Source organism: Carassius gibelio, chromosome A24 (genome assembly GCF_023724105.1).
Source record: "Carassius gibelio isolate Cgi1373 ecotype wild population from Czech Republic chromosome A24, carGib1.2-hapl.c, whole genome shotgun sequence".
In the NCBI taxonomy this organism is placed as follows: Eukaryota; Metazoa; Chordata; class Actinopteri; order Cypriniformes; family Cyprinidae; genus Carassius; species Carassius gibelio.
Window position 1 is genome coordinate 2,257,114 of NC_068394.1, and position 14,195 is coordinate 2,271,308.

The window sequence follows — 14,195 nt, forward strand, 5'->3', positions numbered from 1 at the left end:
TTTTCAGACAGACCCCCCTCCGCTCGGGACACCCGGGGGCTGTAACCCTTTAAAGCACCTATAAAACATTTGGTAGGAGCGTTTGAAGTTTTTATGAAGCTCTGCAGTATTGTTCCCCAGAGAGACGGCGCACTCCACTGGCGCCTCACTGCCCTCGTACACTGCCAGAGACCCACGTGTGTGTGTGTGTGTGTGTGTGCGTGCATGGCTCTGTTTGTTCTTTCTTACTGTCTGTGTGTGCAATAGATGGAATGAAAGTGTGTATGTGTATTTGTTGCCATGGTCTTTAGTGTAGTAAAGTTTGGGAGTGTTTGGCTGCGTTCACACAGTACAATTCTGCTCTTCTCACACCGGATTGTTGCACACTCTATTATTTATATTTATGCATTCAGCAGACACTTTTATCCAAAGCAACTTACAGTGCATTTTTCTTTTTTTTTTTTTACCAGTATGTGTGTTCTCTGGGAATTAAACCCATGACATTTTGCGCAATGCTCTACCACTGAGCCACAGGAACACACTTTAAAATACTGTAATGGTTTTTATTCATACTTTACATTTTTCATAAAATAGACTTCTTGTTTTAGTTTAAGTTCATGTGATTTATAGGCAGAGTGGTTTAATTTATTAACATTCATTTCAAGTGAAAAGACGTAAAACCTCACATATTTCCTGTAGTACTTTATAATAATGTAATGTTATTCATACACTGATGAATGTAAATCAGTTGTTAATGTTATTGTGTGTGTGTTGCACTGTTACATAGTGACAAGTTTCTACTGTGTTCCTTTTGGTTGCTAGGTGTTTGTGTGTTTTCAATGCAATATTTATTATTTAAATTATAAAGTAAAAACAAATATTTTAGTTTTTGAGAAAAGTATTATTATAAATGAGACAACAGTTTGAAAGGGCTGTCCATAATGCTGAATTAATTTCAGTATTTTCATATTTCTGATCTGGATCAAAGTTAGATTGATGGAGGAACATCAGTGCAGACTGATAAACACTGCATTAAACTTCATTGATAAATAATAGAAGAATGAATCCTTCTTCTGCCAAGTTCTAGACTTCATGGGTTGAACTGTGCTGGCCAGGCGTTTAGCAGCTCGCCACATTGAGACTGAACGTACTGTATTAGATGTAGAGTCACAGATTTGTGTGTATCGTCTTATAGAAAAGAGCTTTGAATGCGACTCATCCAATCAGATCAGTTGTTTTATATAGATTCTGTTGTATTGAAAGGTGTGAAGGAACCAATCAGAGAAGGCCTTACTCAACAGCTTTCTCTCAGGTTGTCTTGTGCAGGTTGTGTGTGTGTGTGTGTGTGTGTGTGTGTGTGTGTGTGCGTGTGTGTGTGTTTGTTTGCATTCACACACTCACACTGCAGAGCAAACAACTGCCAGCAGCATCTAATCCACTGGAGCCAGACTGTGTGTGTGTGTGTGTGTGTGTGTGTGTGTGTGTGTGTTTATTACTTCTGTTAATATAACACTAATAATCATTCATAAGCCTGTGTTCAGAGCTGGTGTGTGTCCTGGCACACACACACACACACACACACATTGTGCCATTGTTTATAAATAGGATTGGATTGATGAAGTGATGAACAAGACTAAACGAGGGGGCGATAGAGTGTGTGATTCAGGAAGCTACTATAGTTATAATCTCGCACAAAACTAGTGTTCTGACACTTATTAGGAAACATAATAATAATAATAATTAACAAAATTCAGTTCATTCAGTACTAGTGTGATAGAATCACTGCCCAAAGACACTCGAGCAGTCTCTCTCTCTCTCTCTGTGCTAAAGGAGGGATGTTTGTTTTCTGCAGCTGCTGGTTTATGTGTGTTTTGATTAGATCACCAGTGTGAGTCAATATTCAGGACATCTTCTGTGTCTACACTGCATCTCTGTCCTGTGCTGTTCTGCATGCTGTCGCTGCACTGAGGCATTTCACAGTATGTGTTCAGAGCGATCGGCATCTTGCTACAGGAGCACACACACACACACAAACACACACTCCTCAGAGCTACACTTTCACCTCACACAGGACAGATAGCAGATCAATCTGAAGGACTCGTGGGATTAAGTTGCTAAGTGTGTTTCGGTTGTTCTCCTGACCGTGTGTCCTAACCAGAACGTGAAAATACAGCAGAACATGAAACAATCAAAACCACTCAGAACAGTTTCATGTTCGCGTTTTTTGCTGTTCAGTTGCTCTATAAAAGGTTTTCAATAGAGTTTGAAGAGTTTGAACCAAACCTAATCCAATCAAACTAATGCTAAACTAATGATTGTCATTGATTTGTGAGCATAAAAACTATAGACACCATAATTCAAACATTTGGTTTTGGTAAGATTTATTTATTTAAAAAAATTTAAATTAGGAAATTTTTCTGCATTTATTTCGGTCAAAAGTGCAGTCAAAACAGTAGAATTGTGACATCATTACAATTCAAAATAGCTTTTTTCTGTGTGAATATACTGTAAATGTGATCAAAGCAGAATATCCAGTCTTCAGTGTCACATGATCTTCAGAAATCATTCTAATGTGCTGATTTGCTGCTCGAGAAACATTCCTGATTATTATCAATGTTGAGAACAGTTCAATTTTGTGAAAAAAAAAATGATGCATTTTGTTCAGGATTCAAGTTCAATAAAAAAAATTATTAATTTTTTATAACATTATACAAGTCTTTCAGTCCAATCAGGGGTGTGTTACACGCTCAACCAACTACCATAATATGTTGCATCATTAACAGTCTAGTTGCAGTTGTTTCCAGCAACAAACATGGTCCCATGGTTTCAACAATCGTTAATGACGTCATGTGCAGATGACGGAGTAATAACTCTTCATTAATGGCTCAGATTGTAGACATGCTATATTGAACATGTTAGCATGCCACATCACACTAACAAGAAACTCTGCTTCTATCCACAAGTGAACTTTGCGATGCTGTTTGTGAGAACCGTGTTAGTAATGACCCTATAGTTTGCTTTTGGAAAATCATCCCAAATCGATTGAGGTGTTTACATGAAGGCCTTTCAATATGATTTGACCTTACGGTTGCACGTAAATCTAGCTCGACCTCAACTGTGCACATTTGGCACATTTACAGCAATATCTTGCGGTTATTAGGACCCGGGCTCCAGGAATGTGATGTCATCCCGTCCCCCGTCCCCCGTCCCCCCTCGTGTCGGGAATGCCCTCTCCCCGGGTCTCTTCCTTTTCCCCGCTCTCCATCCCAGCAGGATATTTTCTCGCATTCATTTTAATTTTAGGCAACATGAATGAGGGTAATCAAGCTGGAATGCAGTGAAGTCTCACACACACACACACACACACACTGACCACATCCCAATTAAACGAGTCCGAGAGATCATTACTGACCTCCTGCCCACCCCCTCTTCCACTTTTCTTTTCTTCCTGTGTCCTCTCCTCCCCTTTCTGCGTGACACATTAGGCCTGAATAGAAGCGCGGTGCATTGGAGCTGTGTGTTCAGTCGCACACACACACACACATTTAGAGAGAAACGTCCCCATGCTGTGTCACTGAAAACCCTCACAGTCTGCGCTGTCAATCAAACGCTGTTTTGTCCGTATGCTGAACGTAAGGTATGACATCACCTCACGGGACAAACGCCATCGGCCTCCATCGCCGTCTCCAGAGAGATTCGTCAACTTGATGCTGTTTGCAAGCGTACAGTGAAAGAATAAAGAGGAGATCTTCAAACAGGCAGCAGATTTCTCAATGCTGCTTCCAGCATCTGCTTTCAGTTAAAAACGCTGTTGATGAAGAGAGACACGGAGCGAAATAAGAGCGCTCTGTTTACTCTGATGAAACAACACTGTCACTTTGAGCATCGAATGAGTGAAAATGAATTACAAAGCAGCATATGTAGTCCTAATCATTCAGCAGATGAGGAACACTGCAAGTCTGTCTGTCTGGGAATGTTCTTCCAGTAACATTAATCCAATGTTTGTTTACAGTTCTCTTTTTTTGAAGAATGTTTTCAAAATGTTAGCACAAACATTTTGTCCTGGATGCACATTTGTCTAATGTTTTTGAAATGTTATTCCTTTTTACTAGAACGTCTGTCTGTCTGTCTGATCTAATGTTCTTAGAACTTTGGCTAACGTTCTGGCAAGGTTCTCTCCGAGTTAGAGTACGAACGTTCTTCCGGTAACATTAATAGAACGTTCATTCAGAGTTTTCTGGTCTTTAATAATGTTCTTAAAGCGTTAGCCCCAAACCATTATTTATACGTCATTCATTAAACATTTTCCTAAAATGTTTATCTAACGTTTTTTTTAATGTAACCACATGTTTAAGAACGTTCCGAGGACATTCAAAAGTAACGTTCCCGTGATGTTTGCAGAAAGATACAATGGAATGTTCACTGAAAACCAACAAAAACGGTTTCTAAAACCTTTTCAAAACATTTACATTACTTTTTTTTAAACACTTAATAATAACATTTATTATCAGATCATTGTTTAAAATGATATAGCCTACTGCATAACATCAGAAGCTCATTCGTTGAAATTTGAATGTGATTATATATGAACCAAATTCTATATCGTTTCAGTCTGTTGGGTGAAGGTGAGCGTCAGTGACCTCTAGCGGTCAAAATGCGGCGTGACACCGGCAGCTGAACCCCAGAACCGCAGCCAGACTATGGGATTAGAATCCCGCCAAATGTATTGCAGTCACAGATCGAAAAATAATAAGCATGCATAAAATATTTAAAAACACGTGTAAAATAATAATGCACAAAACCGAAAAAACGAATGCATTTTTTTAAATAACAAAACTGAAACATGAATTCAAAATTTTCCAAATTGCAAACAAAATCAGGTTTCCTGCTCATGTGTTATTTTTTTGTGTGCTTGTGGTTTATTCCCCTTTGCTCTTGTTTTTACCTTCTGTGCTTGCGTTTCTAGAAGTTGCAGTTTGAGTTTCATGTAAATCAGGGCAGGCTTCAGCGTCACCATTGGCCACAAGTTCTAGATTGACAGCTGCGCCTCTAGCCAATCAGTTCTCAATCAGTCTAGCCAGGGAGTTGACGTCACTCCAATGCGACTCGTGGCTGCTGTGGCAGGTGTGTGAAGATGGATAACCAGCGTCAGCAGACAAATCCCGGATGATCTCAGGTGATTAGCCATAAATATTTTGTTAGTGGGTGACAGAAACATTCCCTTTGTGTATTATGATATTTTCTGCAAGCACTATGTAGTCCGAGTAGGCCGATATCCTGTTAACACGTGTCTTGTTAGTTTGGTTTATTTACCAATACTTTATATTTTAGGCAGTTGGGCTGCATGATAAATCACACGCAATATTTAATTTATCTTGTCAGTAAAGCCGGTTGTGTAATCAGCGGTAAATCTCCATCACCTGCGCGCTTTCACAAGGAGCAGCATTAGCGTTCGACTTGAAGCAGCTGCATTAAGATCAAGATGCGCATTAAATATCACACGAAGGGAATGTTTCTGTCACCCACTAACAAAATATTTAAGACCAATTACCTGAGATCGTCTGGGATTTGCCTGCTGACGCTGGTTATCCATCTTCACACTAGAGACTGACATTGATTGTAAACAAAATCACTATCACGGGACACAGAAATGTGACACAAAAATGTTGGTGGGACCTGGAATCATAATAACACTTTGATCCCCAACTTTCTACACAAATATAGCCTACCTTTTAAATAAATAAAGTATAAACTATAGGCTTATGATAAAGGAGAGATCGGTAACGGCTGGTCTATGTGGTAATACATCGGGCAGTACATCCAAAAGCCCACTTATCATTCATAGACCTCAAATATAGCTTTTCTTCGAAAAGATGTATGAAGTAATAACTTTATATGGCCGTTCAATCTAATGTTGACCTACAGATATGTGCGCTATTGAAGTGTGTGTGGACACTGAACAGCAGGACAGATGGAGGCACCTGTGCTCTCACTTGCTCTTAAAATGTGAACTTGAGCGAGAAACTCCATGTATGAAAAATAAATCTATAGAGAGTGCCACTCTCAGAGAGCAATGTCTATGCTCAAATGAAAAATAATAAAATAGAAAGCGTGTGTGAAATGCACAATGTGCATTGTTTAAGACTGCTTTCAGTTCAATAAAATATAAAATAACAAAAAATTATTTAACTAAAGTGGGCATGCTGTGATCTGTGTTGTATTTTTTCACTGTAACTGACATATTCTGGCAGAAAAAAAATAAATAAATACAACATGGGAGAGGGAGAGATCGTGTGTCATTCCGGGAAATGGGACGGGATTTCCCCCCAGTTTTTTTCGTGGGATTGGGACGGGAAGGGATCTTTTTTTTGCGGGAGGGGGACGGGAGAGATTTGAAAATCCACTCCTGTGTCACCATCACACTCTACTTCACACACACACACCTGCCACAGCAGCCACGAGTCGCATTGGAGTGACGTCAACTCCCCCTTGAACTGATTGGCTAGAGGCGCAGCTGTCAATCTAGAGCTTGTGGCCAATGGTGACGCTGAAGCCTGCCCTGATTTACTTGAAACTCAAACTGCAACTTTTAGAAATGCAAGCGTAGAACGTGGAAACAAGAGCAAAGGGGAAAAAACACAAGCACACAAAAAAATAACATATGAGCAGGAAACCTGATTTTGTTTGAGATTTTGAAAATTTTGAATTCATGTTTCAGTTTTGTGCAATATAATTTTAAATGCGTTTACGTTTTTGATTTATGCTTATTATTTTTCGATCCATGACTGTGCTTTTTGTTATTAAAAAAAATTGCATTTGTTTTTCGGTTTTGTGCGTTATTATTTTACACGTGTTTTTAAATATTTTATTTATGCTTATTATTTTTCGATCTGTGACTGCAATACATTTGGCGGGAAAATAATCCCATACCAGACAGTCTGCCACCGATCCACAGACTGCTGGGGCCCTGCTTTACATGCCTCACACTCCTCATGTCATGAAGCCCACAGCTCACAGAGCGATATCCCTCCAGCCTCTGCAATCCACCACAGACAGCTTGAGAACAGAGAAAGACGCTTAAAATTACACAATCATTAATGACAGTTTTGAGCATTACTGAATATTGATCAAAAATGAATTAATGTACATTCAAATAATTTGACAGGTCATATATTATTGTTAATGGCTTGATGAAAATTTTACATGTGCATTTTGAATGCACAGTCAAATTTGTGTTTTAAAAGTTCAGCCCAGGTCTTTGAGGTCACCTGTGAGCTGCTGGGATGATAATGAGGTGCTGAATTTGTACGTATCGTTTGAACATCAGGCTGCACATCGAGCTTGAGTTCTGGCACCGTGAGAGGTGACACGTCTCTGTATGTGGCCCGTTTAAACACTTAATTGCGCATGCTTATTTGGTGACCCCGAGAGTTCATGAGCATTGGTTCCTGCCAGTGGCAAGAGCAAAGGTCGAAGCCGAATCCACAAACCTCCACACAAACCAGAGGCGCTTTAATGGACCAATTATTGGATTCCTAAGCACTTCACTTTGTTTTTCTTTTTCCTTGGGAAAAATGTATGTGTCGCCTGTGTGTGTGTGTGTGTGTGTGTGTGTTTGTGTGAGTATTTGTGTGTGTGTGTGTATCATATCAGGACACAACTCTGTATAATGACATGGGTATGACACAGGTATTACAAGGAGAGGGTGACTTATGAGGACATAACCCATGTCCCCATTTTTTAAAACACTTATAAATCATACAGAATGAGTTTTTTGAGAAAGTAAAAATGCACAAAGTTTCCTGTGAGGGTTAGGGTTAGGTGTAGGGCCATAGAATATACATTTTTTACAGTATAAAAACCATTACACCTATGGGATGAACACACTTTACACAAAAACAAACGTGTGTGTGTGTGTGTGTGTGTGTGTGTGTGTGTGTGTGTGGCTCAACAATGTCAAACTAGTAAAAAAAAGGGCTTCATTGGGGGAAAGAAAAGCATTAAAATACACAATATGCATCATGTGCCAATATGTGCAAAAGCCCCAGATAACTGATGCATCCAGAAAAGAGTGTAATTTGAATGTGGTAAGAATGAATTATAAGGTTTCCACTTGAAAATTATTTATGCAAGACGATATAACCTCTCGTAATAGGTGGGTTAAGTGTCAAGGAATGTGCAAGATAGGGAAAAACCCAAATACGTGTTTTCTGGTTGCTGTTCTGTAGCAACCTGTGATAAATCTAGATTTGGGGTGTGTGTGTGGAGGAGGTTGGGAGGGGGTCACATTGTGTGTGTGTGTGTTCTGCTGTCAGTCACACTGAGGGTTCTTGTTGAGTTGGCCCCGCGCGCGCACACACACACATGCGCGCGCTCATGGAGCCGACGGGGGGAGGAGGGAAGGGGTGGGGATATTTAACTTGGGAAAGAGAGGAGTTCTTCTCCAGACACGCTCATTCTCCTTCTGTCCCAGATCAGGAGCAGGCAAGTTTTTCGGACGGCTCCGTGGAAGAGGATTTCTGGCACAGCGGGGATATGAAGGTACCGAGGCTGGAGAACATACAGCACGCGTGCGTGGGAACGCTTGACGCGAACGTGTAGTGGAGTCTGATTTTATCTCGGACTGACACCGAACACATTCTTTGCGCGGAACGGAACGCGTTTGAGGTTCCGATCTTGCTCTCGCGCGCGGAGTTCTGCAAGATCCGTGGAGAGACCGAGCGCATTTCGTCCGTGTTCAGCAGCGCCGGTTCGGCCTGTGCGCTCAGAGAGTGCGTAAAAATAACATTGGCTAAGACGCGCTCCATTCCGCGGGCGCGCTGACATTTCAAACGCCCGCTTGGGAGGCAGCCGGCAACAAAACCCGAGCAGGCTGTGGAAACGGTGCCATCCCATCCTATCCGGTTGTCATGGTGACCCGCCGACAGCTTCGCTAGAGGAAAGTCTAATGAGGATAAGATTCTGAAGCGCACTTGGCAAGTCTCACTTGAGCGAGTATCCCTGAAAAACAGCCTATGTCCAATGTCATTCCGGGCCACGCGGCCGTCTATTAAAAGATCTCGCTCGTGCTGTCGCTCGGACTATTTATGCGCGGGTGTGTGAGGGCCAACTCCACTCCGTAGACAGACAGAAGACGAGTCATGGGCAGCATCCCCCGCGCGCTGCCGCTGCTGTTGTTGCTCCTGTGCGCGCACGGCGCCGCGGCCCAGCACAACTTACGCCTGAGGCCCTCGCCCAGCGACCATCTGCCCGTCCCGGACCTCAGGGAGGACCCCGACCCGGAGCACGATCCACGCGAGCAGGATCTCTCGGAGAAGACGCTGCGCAAGAAGCTGGGCAGCCACTTCGACTCCAACTTCATGTCCATCCACCTGCCCGCGCAGCTGAACGCCAGCGCGCCGCCGGAGCTGCCACGCCTGCCCATGCCCGCCGACCTCAAGAAGCTGAACCTGACGGAGACGCCGTACGGGAGGAGTGTCAAGGTGGGCAAGAAGGCGCGGCGGAAGTTCCTGCAGTGGCTGTGGATGTACACGCACTGTCCGGTGCTGTACAGTTGGAAGGACCTGGGCGCGCGCTTCTGGCCGCGCTACATCAAGGAGGGGAACTGCTTCAGCGAGCGCTCGTGCTCCTTCCCCGAGGGCATGTCCTGCAAGCCGGTCAAATCGGTGACCAAGACCTTTCTGTGGTGGTACTGCCAGGGCTTCCTCCGGCAGAAGTACTGCACGTGGATACCGGTGCAGTACCCCATCATCTCCGAGTGCAAGTGCTCCTGCTGAGCAGCGCGCGAGCGCGAGAGAGGGCTTGTCGATTATGGATGATTGCACTGTTTACCCACGGACAGGGACGTGTGGCGCCACATAGCGAATCTATTTTTTTATCCATGCATACACACACACACACACACACACACATATATAGCTTTTTAATTCAAAATATGTGACAGCATATGTACATATTTAAGTGAGAAGATGATGATGAAGAAGAAGAAGAATAATGCAGCTATTTTTGTTAAAGGATCAGGACCATGTTCTCACGAGGAGCACTTCCGCTCGTGGATATTTTTATGAAATCACTGCGAGGAAACAACGTCAGTCGAACTCTGTTCATAAAGACTGAAGAACACTGCATAGAGGTTTTGTACAAATATTAATATCGGTAATGATGATGATGATTTAAAAAAAAAAAGGCTGGGCTGAAAATGATACACGTGAACTCAGTTTTTTTTTTGGAGATCAAATAGTATTTTAGTAAAAAAAAATGTATATGTTTTATTTATTGTTTTAAAGGTTGTGAGTATAGATAATGAGAAGATAATAGAATATAACAGAAATTCTACTTGAAAAACTCTAAAGATGAATTTAAGAGAATATTAATATTAACGATAATAATAATGAACATGTCCGTGTAAATGCCATGGTTTTAGCAATAAACTCTGTTAAACTTGCACCGAAGGATCTGAGAAATATGTTTTATGTCAGATTCTTAATGGTTTCTTAAGATTGAATGATGCATATGTTGCAGAATGAATGCAGATGCGTGCGTGCTGCTCTTTCTGAATGAGATCTGGGCCCTTCCGCGTGCTGTCGGTGTGGAAATACTCTACAGGGCGCGCTTGGAAACGTGCGTAAAAGCGCGCAGATGTTAACAGCGCTAAAATATGATTCAGCCATTTTCAAACACTGTCACTGGTGAAATAGAGCAGGGAGAGCCAGCAGCTCCTGACGTACTGCTTCTGGAAAGGGAACGGCAAGGGGGAGAAATCTGAGAGACAGAAATCTGAGACCGATTCTTGTCCAAAAGTCTCAGCGTGAGAAACTCTGCAGCCCTCTACAATGCCTCTGAACCGATGCTGACGGTTCCAGACTCTTAATTAGTCAGCAAACATGCTGTCTGCGAGTTCAAGAGATGCGTAAAAACGCGACTTCACACACGCGCACACGTGCATGCTGCGTGTTCCAGAGACGCGCGTGAATCACGCGCCTGTCATTTCGGCGTCCAGCGCGTCCGCGCGGATCACTAGGGAGTGAAAGTGCATGTGTGTGCGTTACTGCTAAGGTTATTGTGACAGATACACTGCTGGCGCAGAGTGGGGGCTGTTGTCAGCTCTGTTTCTTGATGATGTCTTGAGCTTTTTGGAGGAGGCTGAGAGTGTGTACGACTGTGCGAGTGTGTGTGTGTGTGTGTGTGTGTGTGACGCACAGGCGCCACTCGGCTGCGCACTCTGGCGAGCGCAGAATAGATTGAACAGTAACCCTTTCAGCCTGTGTGTGTGAAAGCCAATCCCCGACAAACTAGGCCTCAAAACACCCAGCCGTCAGACTGGCGGAGCACTTCAGCCTTCCATGAGGGAGGGGGGGTGTATTCATCATTAAAAATATGACCCAAGCTGGAGTGAATCAGGGAGTTCTTTCAGACCGAAGTTAAACACAATGTTTTCTGTCCTTGGCAGAGGCCAGTGAGATACCAAATGTAGTAAATGCTCCAATTTGCAGTGTTCATGGAGACAGTGCTCGGAAAACAAAAGCAAAACAGCTCACTTATCTGGATGAATTACAGCTCTGAGAGGGAAACCGATGAAGAAGTTTAATCATCAATCATCTGCATGTCTCCAAATAGTGCTGCAGTGGTTGCAGGCCCGCTGTAGTAGTTTTTCATTTGATTTGTTGTGTTTTGCTGGAGTGTGTGTGTGTGTGTGTGTGTATGAGAGAGAGAGAGAGAGAGAGAGATGCTTCCATTAGTCTTGTGGGTGACATTCACACTGTGCCTGTTGGACCACCATCAGTTGCCTGAGCTCATGATGTGTGTGTGTATGGTTACTACAGTCTGTGTGACTCAAACTATATGCATGTGTGAGTCCCCAATCCACACTTAAGGCAAATGTCTGAATTTCTTTGCATTATATGGATATATATATATATATATATATATATATATATATATATATATATATATATATATATATATATATATATATATATATATATATATATCTGGTGACTGTGGGGCTATTTTAGTACAGTGAATTGTCATGTTCAAGAAACCAGTCTGAAATGATTCGAGCTTTGTGACATGGTGCATTATCCTGCTGGAAGTATTCATCAGAGGATGGGTACATGGTGGTCATGAAAGGAGGGACATGGTCAGAAACAATGCTCAGGTAGGCCGTGGCATTTAAACGATTCCCAATTGGCACTAGGGGGCCTAAAGTGTGCCAAGAAAACATCCCCCACACCATTACACCACCACCAGCAACCTGCACATGATGGATCCATGTTCTCCTTCTGTTTACGCCAAATTGTCACTCTACCATCTGAATGTCTCAACAGAAATCATCAGAGACTCATCAGACCAGGCAACATTTTCCAGTCTACAACTGTCCAAATTTGGCGAGCTTGTGCAAATTGTAGCCTCTTTTTCCTATTTGTAGTGGAGATGAGTGATGGGGTCTTCTGCTGTTGTAGCCCATCCACCTCAAGGTTGTGTGTGTTGTGGCTTCACAAATGCTTTGCTGCATACCTCGGTTGTAACGAGTGGTTATTTCAGTCAAAGTTGCTCTTCTATCAGCTTGAATCAGTCGGCCCATTCTCCTCTGACCTCTAGCATCAACAATATGCCGCATACTGGATGTTCTTCCCTTTTCACACCATTCTTTATAAACCCTCAAAATGGTTGTGCGTGAAAATCCCGGTAACTGAGCAGATTGTGAAATACTCAGACCGGCCCGTCTGGCACAAACAACCATGCCATGCTCAAAATTGCTTTAATCACCTTTCTTTCCCCTTCTGACGTTCAGTTTGGAGTTCAGGAGATTGTCTTGACCAGGACCACACACCTAAATGCATGGAAGCATCTGCCATGTGATTGGTTGATTAGATTATTACATTAATGAGAAATTGAACAGGTGTTCCTAATAATCCTTCACACACACGTTTGTTTTTGTGTAAAGTGTGTTCATCCCATAGGTGTAATGGTGTTTATTCTGTACAAACTGTATATTCTATGTCCCTTCACCAACCCTACACCTAACCCTAACCCTCACAGGAAACTTTGTGCATTTTTACTTTCTCAAAAAAACTCATTCTGTATGATTTATAAGTGTTTTGAAAAATGGGGACATGGGTTATGTCCTCATAAGTCACCCTCTCCTTGTAATACCTGTGTCATACCCATGTCATTATATACACACACACACACACACACACTGTACAAGCCAATGGTTGGGAAAAAGAAGTTAGAAATGCTAAGATATAATGTTACATTGAATACTATGTCCGTGTTTTTCGCTCTGATAAAAAGGTGCAAAAGCTGCCACAGGGGCGGTAGCTTTTCACAAGTTACTATTATGTACCATTTAGGTACTCATAAGTACACCTTTGAAGTGCTTTGTTTTGAAAAGGTACCACCCTGCTGACAGCTTTTGGACCTTTTGTTTCAGCAAGTGACACCTGTGTGAACTAGAGGAGAGCAGATTTCATTTAGCCACAAGAAAATCACCAAATACAAAAAAAAGATCCTGCAGCAGATGATATTTGAGCTTATATAATGACATTTAGACTTTGTGTCACTTACGTGTCTCCATGGTGCAGGTTATCAGGTGTTTCTGCTACGGGTCTTCTTCAGACCGATGCTCTCAGATCCGCTTTAGAGAGAGTTTTCCCTGTTTATTCAGGATTTAATGGGGACTGATCCATCAAGAGGATGTCAGGAATCACTGTGTCGACTCTTTATGTAACACTTGCTGACGATATCACCAGGGCAATATAATAAACCACTATTGATTCATTTGCAGATGGGATGTCCTGACGACGCGCTGAGATGGTATCTGACAGATTTTCAATTAACCAGGAAACTTTTTGCAGCGTAGTCAGGAGTAAAATGTACTGTGTTGGTGTCAAAGAGTTTGCATTATCATTCAAAAGTTTGGGATTAGTAATTTGTTTTAATGAATACTATTCACGAAGGACACATTAACTTGATCAATAGTGAGAGTAAAGACATTTATAAGGTTACAAAAGATTTCCATTTAAAATAAATGCTAGAATGATATAGCATGTATCATATGTCAAAGAATGATATATCATCATTTTTATAAAAAAATCTGAAGCAACACAAAGGTTTTCAACATTGATTATAATCAGAAATACAACAAAAACAAAACATGATTTCTGAAGGATCATGTGACACTGAAGACTGGAGTAATTCAGCTTCAATCACAG

General features: G+C 42.1%; 1 protein-coding gene across 1 annotated transcript; it reads left to right on the forward strand.

Moving 5' to 3' along the window:
* Positions 1-8,429: 8,429 nt before the first annotated feature.
* Positions 8,430-10,430, forward strand: LOC127945855 (noggin-2-like). The gene has a single exon (XM_052541955.1). It carries the CDS (start codon positions 9,120-9,122, stop codon positions 9,753-9,755), a length of 636 nt encoding a protein of 211 aa, XP_052397915.1. The 5' UTR covers positions 8,430-9,119; the 3' UTR covers positions 9,756-10,430.
* Positions 10,431-14,195: the final 3,765 nt, after the last annotated feature.

What these genes read in the sequence shown, in the direction of transcription:
- LOC127945855 (XM_052541955.1), top strand. Translation starts at nt 9,120, where the DNA reads ATGGGCAGCATCCCCCGCGCGCTGCCGCTGCTGTTGTTGCTCCTGTGC.